General features: G+C 42.1%; 1 protein-coding gene across 1 annotated transcript; it reads left to right on the forward strand.

The window, feature by feature from the left end:
• The first annotated feature begins 241 nt into the window (after nucleotides 1–241).
• Nucleotides 242–10,165, forward strand: popdc1 (popeye domain cAMP effector 1). Its single transcript, XM_005754366.2, has 8 exons — nucleotides 242–401; nucleotides 1,988–2,239; nucleotides 3,238–3,362; nucleotides 5,448–5,635; nucleotides 5,772–5,880; nucleotides 6,609–6,776; nucleotides 6,885–7,026; nucleotides 8,690–10,165. The coding sequence occupies exons 2-8, from the start codon at nucleotides 2,011–2,013 to the stop codon at nucleotides 8,812–8,814; spliced, it is 1,086 nt and encodes a 361-aa protein (XP_005754423.1). The 5' UTR covers nucleotides 242–401; nucleotides 1,988–2,010; the 3' UTR covers nucleotides 8,815–10,165.
• The last annotated feature ends 2,317 nt before the right edge of the window (nucleotides 10,166–12,482 follow it).

Below are 12,482 nucleotides of genomic sequence, written 5' to 3' on the forward strand. Positions count from 1 at the left end.
TCGACAAAGATCCACACACCCAGCAGAGTCATTCAGATGCTGGTGCAGTCTCACTGCTTGTGTTGAAAAAGTTCACATATAAGAGTATTAATAAAGTATGAATAAAAGAGGGTCGTTTTGTGTGATTGGATCCATTGAGGAGAAGAGAAGGATGATCCGAGCAATTCTGACGATTTTGGAGAGAAGAAGCAAATTTTCTTAAGAACTTCTGCTGAAAGTTAACCTTTGATCTGTCGCCCCCTGTCGGAGCCCTTGGGCACTGCTCTCGCCTTGTTCCCCTTTTAGCGTTTTCCTGTCAGCTGTGTGGAATGTGAGACGCACACAGCATCAGAGGCTCCAGCTATCCGGCCGCTTTCCCCTCTCACTGCTGTCCAGAGCTCCTCCGGCTGCTCCTCTGATCGGTAAGTGAAGACTCCTCACTTTTACGGGCTTTTAAGTTGAACCTAAGAAATTCCAGCGCAGCTGCGCGACTGGACCACGTCTATTTCTACATGTGAGCTCTGCGAGTGCTACAGCTGCTGTACAGAAATATTCACTGGCGTCCACATTTACAGTCAGATGTTGATAAAAGAGCTTCTTTACCATGAGCTGTAACGCGTCGTGTAATCTGACTACTGCTGCGTAGACTGTAAGCTGTACTTTCCCACCGGCGTTGAAAAGACAGAAACATGAATTCATTCATGACTGTAAATATGCAGCTGTGTATGTGTGCGAGTCTTCTTCAATGACAAACATGACGGAGCTCAGCTAGACCCAGTGTAGGAGCTCACTGTTGCGTTCACTAATGAATAAAAACCAGAGGGACAGTTTCTGTCGCGAACCTAAACTTAGCATCAGTAGAGTGACTGTATGATTAATGAAGGGCAGCTGGGTTTCAAACAAACCGAATTATAAAATAAACGTGTCAGGGGAGATTTGTGACAGAAGGATAGCAGGAAGGCTCCGAAACCAGTGAAACCAGCTCTGACGTATGGTGTGGACACTGTGGGACCAATTAAAACCACAGGAAGCTGACCTGGAAGTGGCAGTGGGAAGATAAGATTTTTGTTGGGAGGGACCAGAAAGGATAAAATTAGAATTGAGTATAGGACAGCATATATGAATAACAAGCAGAGAACTAGTTTCACTTTAAAGCCGAGTCTGGTCCACCTTTGTTGTCCTGGAGTGAAAACAGATGACAGTTAATTATGCACGTATTTGAAACCATCTACTTTACTCTCAGATGAAATTTCGAGATTTTGTCAGGTCCTGACATCTAAAAGACCCTTCAGTTCATAGAAGTAATAAAAGAATAAAAGCTGTTATTATTATCATGTCTGGTTTTTCCTCCTGGTCATTCCCACAGTTTCAATGGGAAACTAACCTGTAAGAACTGGTTTGGTTCAGTTCGAGATGTTGTCCTCAAATTATTTTTGTAGGGCAAATGTTCACCGGTGTAACTGACATTCTCGTTTGGTTTAATGTTACATTGAACAATGTTTAGTGGATGAATGGGAGCAAAATGAGAAGTGTTTTGTCTACATGGAGGAAAATGTTCTAGCATTCGTCTGCCTGTGAAACGCAGCAAACATCATGGTAAGTATTAACGTGCCATCCTGGAGGAAGGGGACTCGCTATGCTGCTGCCATACGTGACACTGACCCCAGCCAAATGCTAAACCAGTGAAACTACAGTTGGAATATATTTAAAGCCCTTCCTATTTTGGAGCGCGTCTCATTGTTGCCTGCTGTTAATTCCAGTAACACCAAAGCAGCTGAAGTTCATTAACAACCCACTTCACTCCCCAGATCAGTTTAGCAGACTCGATGCTGTACTCTGATTAAAAGTGTTCCTTACATTGTTTGAGAAGTATATTAACATACAAGTACCTTAAAATATTAGAAGCAAAGTACTTGAATAAGTATACTTAGTTACCTTTCGCAGCTGTGTAGTTTGTATGCTTTGAACAACCATCCTCCCACATTCACTTGTGCTCGCCTTACTCCAGTGTCCAAGGTGCCTAGCCAAAGGATGTCCTCCACCCCAGATGGGCCCACCCTCCTGCTCACCACGCTGTCCTCCTTCCCTTCTTCCATCCCGGCCGCCACGTCTGCAGATTCAAATGCCACCTCGTGCCAGGAGTGGGAGCAGACCCACCACCTGCTATTCCATGTGGGAAACCTGTCCCTGCTGTTGGGCCTGGCCATCCCGACTACCTTGGCTCTGCACATGATCATGCTGCGCCTCCTCCTGACAACAGGTCGGTTCACAGCTCGTTCCCGTGATGGGATCCAGAAGCAATGTAGTGGGGAAGATTTAAGGAACATAAAGTTATCACATTCTGAGTAAAAGCTGCCCGTGCGTTAGTAAACTTCTACCAGGACAGGCTTGTTGACAGTTGACTGTAACGCTGGCATTTTAAAGATTTATTGGAAACTGTTCTGCACAAACAGGGGAGACCCTAAAAGGCTGTGACAGTGGGAGATAAAAGCAGGATGGAAAAAGCACTTCCAACATGTTTATCTTTGCTTGGCAAGAGAATGGAGACAGGAAGCAGCAGGACTTATTGAGGCTGTGGTTGTAATGTTGACAGCTCCGTTATTTATGCTGCTATTTTAGAGCAAGTCAAGTTTCAGTCTCTCAGAGAGCGAGTAAAGGAAGAGTGCTGAAATGTGTAAGGCAGCAGTTTTGGTGGTTTTATCATAAGACTGGATGGGTAATCATTATATAACACCGAGTAAGACATTTATTCATGTGTCCAGACGAGCACATTTCTAAATAATTGTCATGTCTAAAATCAAAATATGTGAATGCAATGATTATGAATTTGTGAGCGATACAAAAGTAAAGTTTTGGACAATACTCCCATATATGAGCTTAAAAACAGAGCAGTGTGTGGCTCAGCGTTGTCCCGTAAGTTTCCCATAGAGCGATTTATTTTAAACGTACTACATTTATGGAACAATTAGACTACCTCGCTTGTTTGTCTCACTGCTCAAAGCTTTATTATTGTTTTGCTGGCAAATTCAGATTCTGAAGTTCGAAATGTGCAAAAGATAAGTGAACAGAAGAAATAAACTGGGAGGAAATCATAAATGAATGGTGGGGTGGCTCAAGACTTTTGCACAGTAGTGTACATTAAAGTAATTTCTGATATTACAACCATACCAGATACTTTCTCCAAGATAAGATGAAGTGTTTCCTGTCTCAGCGTGGTGTGTAATCAAGTGCAGTGTGTAAGTCGGGTTGTTCTTGCAGGATGTGGTTTATTCATCGCGTGGGCCACGCTGTTCAGGTGCAACATGGATCTAATGGTTTGGAACGTGGTCTTCCTGGTGATCAACTTCGTGCACCTTTTCTACCTGTTGTATAAACGCAGGCCGGTGAGTTCAGCATCAACATCACTCACATTATACAAGATCATTGCAGGCCGCCCATGTGTGCTCATCAGAGGAGCAGTGGAGCTTCTAGCTAATAAATATGGGTTCAGTTCTGTTTCGTGGTAACAATGCGATTATGTCTGCAGCAGCACTCACCTACACTTTGGAGCAGCAGACAGGAGGAGCAACAAAGTGCGGCTGTAGTTGTTTTTTCATCAGAGAATTAAAGCCTTTCATTCATTAAAGTTCAAAAAACATTTTTATAACTTTTATAAAAAGCATTTTCTCTCGAGTTACTTTGATTGTCTTAATAAGTGACTTGACATAAAGGAATATTTTTATTTCTTTCATCCTTTAATTAACCAGGAAAGTACGATTAGGAATAAAGTTATGTCAGACTCAAGTCAGGAATTAGAGTTTGTCCTTTGGACAGAAGACACGAGCATTTCTCACTTCCCTCATTTGTGCCCCTGAAGTGTTTCTGAAATATATCTGGAGGACAAATTACAGCTGTTCTGGAAACTTGCCAGAGGTGTTTTTGACTTCGGTGCAAACGAGACACGACTCGAGTGTACAAACTGTGGAGGCAACAGAATCATCCTGGTTATTCATGCGCTGGTTCCCTTTTATTAAATGGTCAAACTCTCTGTGTGAGGGTTTTTGAAACACTTTTGTGACTATTTACTCTTTATTCTCTTTATTTGTAGTACAACAGTTTTAAAATGTATCCACACAAAGTAGCTAAACAAACATAGCAAATATGCAGAATGCCCCATTTAAGAACAATATGCATCATGTTGTTGGTTCATTAACTTGTGAATTCATATAATTCATGTATACTTATTATTTTCTATTAGGGCTGCTCAATTAATCGAATTTTAATCACGATTACGATCTGGGCTTTCAACGATCATTAAAAGTGACTGAGCCGATTATTAGCCCCGCCCTCATTTATCCGCGACACCTTAAAGGCCGGTCCGTGGAAATATTGTCGGGCATAAACCGTCCGTGGCGCAAAAAAGGTTGGAGACCGCTGATTAAGAGGACCCGAGGGAAGCTCGGAAAGCTAAGCAGAAGTTATTTGGAGAGTGACTGCCGTTGGTTGAAAAGAGAGGTAAAACAAACTTCAGTGGTGTTGCACACTATTTTACATTATTTTTAAAGTCATTGTTAACCCTTTAAAGCCGTCAGAGCAGCACGCTCCGTTTTGTGTAACTATTGTTAAATCCCTGTAGAACCTGAACCGTGTAAGCTAGCGCAATAATTTGTTTTGCATATGAAACCGGAGGAGTTGTACTTACATCTGATGCCATCAGCTTGTCCTCGGTCACGGTTTCCTTCCACATAAAGCTTTGCAAAAACTGCATAAAAAGCGCTTGCAGGAACAAAAACATAATATTCCAGAAATACGCTTTACCGTTCCTGTCAGCTGTTCGTAACACTTCCCACAGTGAAATGATGCACCTGCTGTTTTCTTTGCAAATTTGCATCATAGGATTGCTTTTTGTTTTTCCTGCAGTATATAAAAATTGCTGTATCTCCAAAATAAAACTATGAAGACACTCAAAATAAATTTCCTGTCGTGGGAAACTATTTTTTGCAACTTTATTGTATTTAAAGTTTTGAGGGATAAACCTCTTAAATTTCTCCAAGTAGAAATATATGTAAACAAAACAAAAGCGATTTTCTATTTCTTTTGTAGTTTATTGCACTTTTTTGCAATTTATGTAATTACTATGGACTTAATGCATACATATTATTACAATATGGGCTATAACAGTTGTATTGATGTATAGCAACTTGAAATGCTCCCACAAGTGGCACTACAGCATGTAAAAAAATAATATAAGCTCTGGCGGACTTGGTTCTATAGTAGGACTTAAAGAGTTAAATAAATATCGTCAAATAATCGTGATCTCAATTTCAGTGAAAATAATCGTGATTATCATTTTTGCCATAATCGAGCAGCCCTATTTTCTATACCATAATTTATAAATGGCTCGTGTCATTATCCCAACTAGGCCTGGGCTACACTGACTGTGGATGAATGCTCAGGTCAGACTAACCGTCTCAAACTGTTGCTGTCAGATTAAGATTGACAGGGAGCTGCGGTCAGTCTACAAGAGGATGTTTGAGCCTCTGCATGTGCAGGAGGCTTTGTTCCAGCGACTCACGGGACAGTTCTGCACCATTCAGACGCTGAAGAAAGGCCAGGCCTACGCTGCTGAGGACAAGACGTCTGTAGACGAACGCCTCAGCATTCTGCTCAAAGGAAAGTATGTGCTGTTTGTTTCCCTAATGAAAGTCACATAGGTCTGACTAATACACACGATTAAGGTTACTATTTTAACACCGTGCTTTTCTGATTTAGTTGGTCAGAATTTTGAATTTCATTTTTTTTGTGTGTGATAGGATGAAAGTTTCATACCGAGGCCACTTTCTGCACAACATCTATACCAACGCATTCATTGACTCTCCAGAGTTCAGGTCCACTGAGATGCACCGAGGAGAGAAGTTTCAGGTAAATTCACTTGCATGGAAGCTCTGACATAAAGGATGGACATCGTTTGCAGGGCCGATTTCCTTCTCTGGCTGTAAAAACATGTCTGACTTTGCAGAACATGAATATTCAATAAAGATTTAAGGAGGTCAAATTTCTTTAAACAGAGCTCTGGAACATCATAAAGTTTCACATGCATGGCAATTCAATGTAGCATATTTTTGAAGTACTAATAATAGTAATAAAATAGTAATAAGTGTATTGATGTCTGTATCTAGGCAACAACTTGATGTCAGGCAGAATAATACTATATATCTATTTTCACAATGAATTGGAGGGTACTAATAATAATAATAATAATACTAAACATGGTCAAATAAATGTTCTTTTGCATTCAGAAATAACAAAAAGCTTTTGAAAGTTGTCATAAAATAAAGCGCTTAATTCAAAAAGTTGTGGAAAGGTATCATTTGACTTTCCCGTCTTCTTTTTTCCTTAACTACACTTCATGTAAGCAGTCTGAACTAATGTTAACTTTAAATCCTCTGAGGTCTCTGAACGTTCCCTTACTCATCTCCTTACAGACTTCTGTTCATCTATAGACGCGCAGAGACGGCACAGTGTCTCAGTCAATCTGTAGATAGACGACGAGAACAATCAGGCCCAAGAAAACCGTGAAACGAAGCATATAAAAATATGTATCCCTACCTGTGGACACCTTAACACTTGTTAATGTGTCTGATTGACAGGTGACCATCATGGCAGAAGAGAACTGCAAGTTCCTGTGTTGGTCGCGAGAGAGACTTACCTATTTCCTGGAGTCAGACACTTTCCTTAATGAGGTTTTCAGGTTCCTCATCGGCAAAGATATCACCAACAAACTGTACTCTCTGAATGATGCCACACTCAGCGACAAGGTGAGTCCCGCTGGTGTCGATTTATTGGAGCATCTCGTTTAATGTAATGTGACAGCTGTAAGAGTGCTCACTGTGCTGACGAGGATGTTGGTCATGGATATGTTCCAGGCTGTGAAGAAAATGGACCGACAGCCCAGCCTGTGCTCCCAGCTGTCTATGACGCAGGTGAGAAACAGCATGGCGAGCAGCAGTGACACCGACGATGTTCTCAACCAGATCCTACGAGGTGGATCTGCTGGATCATCACTCCGTGAGTCTTAATGGGATATTTACTCTGTCACTGCAGCACGTGCTACAGCAGCGACCCACAGCTCTGCCAGTGTTCCCAGCAGCTCAAACGAGTGGGGCTCCCTCACTTCCTCCATAAATGTTCAGTGATGTTGAGGTTTATCTTTGGACTTCTGCATGTTGCCTCCTCGCAGGCTTCTGTTCACACGCACACATTTATATTTCTAAAGGTGCTGCTGAGATGAAATCCTCACCAGATGTTAGTAACAATCCATTCAATCCACACATGAAAATTAAAATATGTTTAACAGTGAGAAACGACACATGAACACAGTGAGGTGCAAATAGTCATGAACTCTGAAATGCTGGCTCAGCTGCAGAGGGCTGGTGCAGTGGATTCAAGCGGAGGCTATGACCACCTTGGGCACCATGCAGATCCTGGTCCACGAAACGCTGGTTTGACTCGAGACGTTGTTGGACGCAGAGCGGATGGAAATTAAGTGTGTGCATGGGGATAGTCACAAAGATCCCACGGTGCCAGTGGAAATAACGTATACATCGACTCGAGGCTGTGGTTTGACAAGTTAATGGGGCAGTGTGAAGAGGTGCGCTCACAACGTGTAGGGACATGTGATGTTTGTGCTGCGCTCAGTGGTGATGCAAAGTCGTCTAACACTGCTGATTCTACTGGTAGGGCAGATTGTGTGCTAGTTTGGGCCATTAGTGGGGGTCCTGTTCCAGCACACTGGCATGGACCCCATCATGGCATCATGGCACAGGGTATCACTTTCATAAGTTCCGTCATGAGGACGAATGCAGTTGCGATCGCTGGCTGGACCCTGTGTTGTTGGCACTTCGGGAGGTGCCCTAAGCATCCATGAGTTGCTGTTCAGCAGGAAGCTGCAGGGGCTGTTGGACCTTAAAGAACACCGTGAGGAAGGTCCAAGCCCGGGTAAGAGTGAAATTCTGACGTTCCTTGTAGCACACCTGTGCATCAGAGAGGTTCCTGAGGCAGGCGGGGCTCACAGCCAACCTGAAGAAGTGTGCGGTTGGATGGAGGGAGGGACAGTATCTGAGGTCCCACTTGGGATGGTTGTTACCGACATCTGGTGAATTTTATGTCAATAACACCTTTAGAAATATATTTCTTCAAAAATTGGTGAAATGTTTACTCGCTGTATGTGATGTTAAAACAGTTCTTCTGTAGTGCTAGCTAAATGCTGTACACACGCTTAATGTAATTGATCTGTGCAGCATGAATGCATAAAGATGAGAAGGGGGAAAGGATGCATGGTAGGATTGTAGGATGACATTAAGTAGCAAGTATTATGCTGCTGGCTGGAAGCAACGCAAGGGAATAAGATAGTCCACCTGTGTGTTCCTTCACTGCTATCTTATGCAGAAAATGTCATCTGAAAGGTAAACTGCATGGTGGAGTCAGCAGAGAATTCATTTCATTCACTTTTGTCCTATAACACCAAAACACAACACAGTTGCCTCAGGGCACTTTATATTGTAACGGCCAAGGAGGGGCGCCCAGCTGCAGTGGATGATACAGGACAAGGACACCCTGTGGAAGAGAGATTAATAATAACTAATGATTACATGCAGAGTGCTGCATATGCTCACACTTCAGATTGTTTAGCCACAATGTTCCATATTTTTTTCATTTTGTGTTTTTCTAGAGATTTCACCCGGCACCAAAGCATCCTCAAAAATGAATCCTATAGAAGAAGGCATGGAGGATGATGTGTTTGAAGAATCGGCCTCGTCTGACCACATGCCCAACACTTCCACTGAGAATGTGTAGCCAGCAGCGCCCACAGGGGCATGCTATGGAGTCCAACACAGCTGACACAACTTTCCTTGTGTTAGCTTGAGGGAACCTTAAGCCCCATCAGACACGATGGGTATCATGACGGTGGTTGTCAACTTATGTTTCCTCACATAAAAATGTGCATCTCATGTGTCATATGTCTTTTCATCCCTGTGACTGCAACATACTAATTAGGAGATGTTATCAGAGAAGAATCTTTAAAAAACTTCAAAAATATAACTAAAATGTAATATTGTTGCAAATAGGACCAAAGTTAATGCTGCAAACATCTTTAATACAGTGATTTAGCACAAAGTAAACCTTTTTAATTGAGATAATATATTTATTTTACCCCTGAGTGCGCTCTAAAGCAGAAACTTCAAACTGGATCGATAGCGTAATAAAGGCTATAGGAGCAGTTCAAGCAGTGTAAAGGAGACACGTAAATCTCAGAAGGTTGATCATGTTCTCTCACTGAAAACATCCAGATGAACAGAATCAACCTTTAAAGTATAAAAACATTTATATATTTTCTTACAACTTAACAAATTTCTCATATAAAATTTATTCTCCCAGCAAAGAATCATTTGAAAGAATCCTTTTAAGAATCAGTGAAACGTGGTACTAACTCATTTTAATCTGAAACTCTAAACCACGGAGTTTACAAAGACAGCCACTGTCATCATGTGTTTAAGCCCAACATAGCTCACTAACCCTTAATCTTGCTTCATAGCACATCACTCAGATCTATAGTCTATAGATATGTTTAGCACTAACTGGGATAGCTGCAGCTCAGGAGGCAGAGCAGATGGTCTATGGTTGGCTGGTTTGATCCCTGGCTGATCTCCAGTCTGCACACTGAAGTATCCTCAGGCAAGATACAAAACCCAGAGTTGCTCTCTGATGCACTCATCAGAATATGAATGTGTCATTGTTAGATAGAAAGCACTTAGGCTTAGAAGGTCTTGCATGAGCGGATGTGAATAGATGACTGAGGCATGCTGTACTGACTTTGAGTGCTCAAGTAGAAACTGTTCATTTACCATCAGTACATATTTGTCTCAGACCTGAACAAACAGCAGCAAAGTTGATACATTATGTCATATTACACTATAATGTTCTTAGTTCTTACTACAATTGTTTCATTTGGAGTTCACTGTGTATTAAATGTATGTGATCACATGTATGTACAGTGCATCCAGAAGGCATTCACAGCTAGTTCCATATCCTGTCATGTTACGGTGCTTTTCCACCCTAAAACCCTACACACACACCCCGCAGTGACAAAGGGGAAAATGTTGGCTTGAAAATTCTTCAAAATGTATTAAAAAAAACCAAAAACTAATTACATGTGCATAGGTTTCCATAGTTTTCACAGTCAGACCTGAGCTAAGGAGCATCCTGTTTCCACTCAGTATCTGTCACATGTTTCTACAACTTTGTTGACCGTCGTAAATTCAGTTAATTGGACAGGATTTGAAAAGGTGTCTATATGAGGTCCCCTAGTGGACAGTTTATACTGACGCACAAACCAGTCCAGGAGTCTAAGAAGTTGCCTGTACACTTCCAAGACAGGATTGTAATTGAGGCCCAGATTGGGCGAAGGGTACATTTCTGTCACATTGAACAAATGTTGGACCTTTTTTATTTTAAATTCACTTGTTTTCTGTGTAGTTAGTCATGCATTTTTAAATTAAATACTGTGAAGATATCCACACAAGCTTTGGTGTAGAAGTGGCCGTAATAATACTGCAAAGATCTGATTTCTGATTCACTGATAGTGAAGAAACGCACATCATGGGAAGCAGCAGCCTATTGCAGCGACACTAAGGGAGGATTCGGGGTCACCTGATCCAGCCCTAACTGTGTCAGCAAAAAGGAAAGTGTGCTTTAAGTCTGCTCTTTTGGGGTAATACGGTACTGAGAGTTCATTAAGATTTGAGCCCTTTTTGAAATGATTAAACTATTTTTAGGATTTAAACCCTTTAAATCTCAGTTTAAACAGTTGCGTTACTAAATAATTATTGAAAAAAACTAACAGAAAGCTGCTTTTTTCCATATAAATAGTACGGGAGTGGGACGCTGGTGCTGATTAGAGTCTTGGACGTTTCAAAGATCAGCAACAAAACTGATTTTCATGCATTTTCGTTCTTTTGTATATATGGTTCCAGATACTCCCTAAAAAGTTCACCTCAACTAAAACCACATGTTTAATCTCTCTGCCATTGCAGTGTAAAACAGAAGTAGTGATTCCTTACTGGAGGGATGGATTTTGTCATTTAAGTTATTTAAAAAAGTTACAGAATTACTGAATCTAACACAGAGCATGAAGTTAGTTTGTACAGTGGGTCAAACGTCATCCTGCTTTACGCCTCCTTGTTTGTTGCAGACTAAATATATATGATGGATGAAAGTGGAGCTAGAGGCAGAGGAAGAAGGAGATGCTGCGGCTCGATGATGACAAAATGTCAGTCTACTGGAAGTGCAAAATACTACAGACCCCTGGCGGCATCACGGGCATCGGCATAAAACAAATAATTGCTCGTACTCGTGCTGCCCCGACATCAGCCACCGCACATTAGGAATGGCACAGGCACCGATCGGTTTTCTGTCGCCCGTTTGCTGGGAGTAAGCGCGCCTCCGTTTGCGAGATGCGCCCGCTGCTTGCAGTACAGGGAGGAGAGGGCGGGGCGGCGGAGGGGGGGGGCTGGAGGGAGCAGCGTCTAATAACCAACATCGCAAAATAAAAACAAAACAACAAACACGAAAACAGCAGACATCATGATGCAGACTTATAATTTGCACCGATGTTGTTGGGTTTTCTTCGAAATTCTATACGCGAAAAGTGAGCGCGAGAGCCCTCAGTGCGCATGCTCGCTGCTGAAGTCAAAGTAAACTTTATTGTCATCTCCGCTAATTACAGTCCAGCAGAGAGACGAGACGACGAGGCTCCAGTTACAGCAGTGCAAGCAAACAAACAATAAATATAAGAAGAGTAAGAAAATAAATATACACTTTAGGACTCGGGGCAAAGGATCAATAACAATTTATAATTTATATTTAGATGATTTAATGTCTCACACACAACCCGTGGAAAGGGGAGGGGCCGGCTGCTTCCAAATAGAGCACATTTCATTCATAATGTTGTGAATCCAAGCCCATCATTCATTCATGCAGAGGGAGTCTTCGCCCAGGGCGCCGAACAGGCTAGGACCGCCACACAAACTGGTTCATCTCAAAGACAAACTTAACAATGTGCTGTACAGTGTGGCTCGGACTCTACATTGGACCAAACAGCCACTTCACAAGTGCATAGCACAACACAAGAGTCACCTCCAAGACTCGGTTCATCGGCATCTGAAGGTCAAAGGTCACTCTTTCAAGGATGCAAATGTTCACATTTTGGACAGAGAGGACAGATGATTGGAAAGAGGAGTGAAAGAAGCATCTGTGTCCACTGTGAATGACCATCTTTGAACAGAGGGCGGGGCTTATGACACCAACTGTCTGCCATCTATAATCCAGTTTTGAGATCAACAGATACTCAACATTTGATTGTTCAGCATGTCGGCAGCCTATGTCTATTGCAGCATAACTAAGGGAGGATTCAGGGTCACCTGGTCCAGCCCTAACTATATGCTTTAGCAAAAAGGAAAGTTTGA

The sequence above is a fragment of the Pundamilia nyererei genome, unplaced genomic scaffold (assembly GCF_000239375.1).
Source record: "Pundamilia nyererei isolate P.nyererei 1_Seehausen unplaced genomic scaffold, PunNye1.0 scaffold00554, whole genome shotgun sequence".
NCBI classification, from domain to species: domain Eukaryota; kingdom Metazoa; phylum Chordata; class Actinopteri; order Cichliformes; family Cichlidae; genus Pundamilia; species Pundamilia nyererei.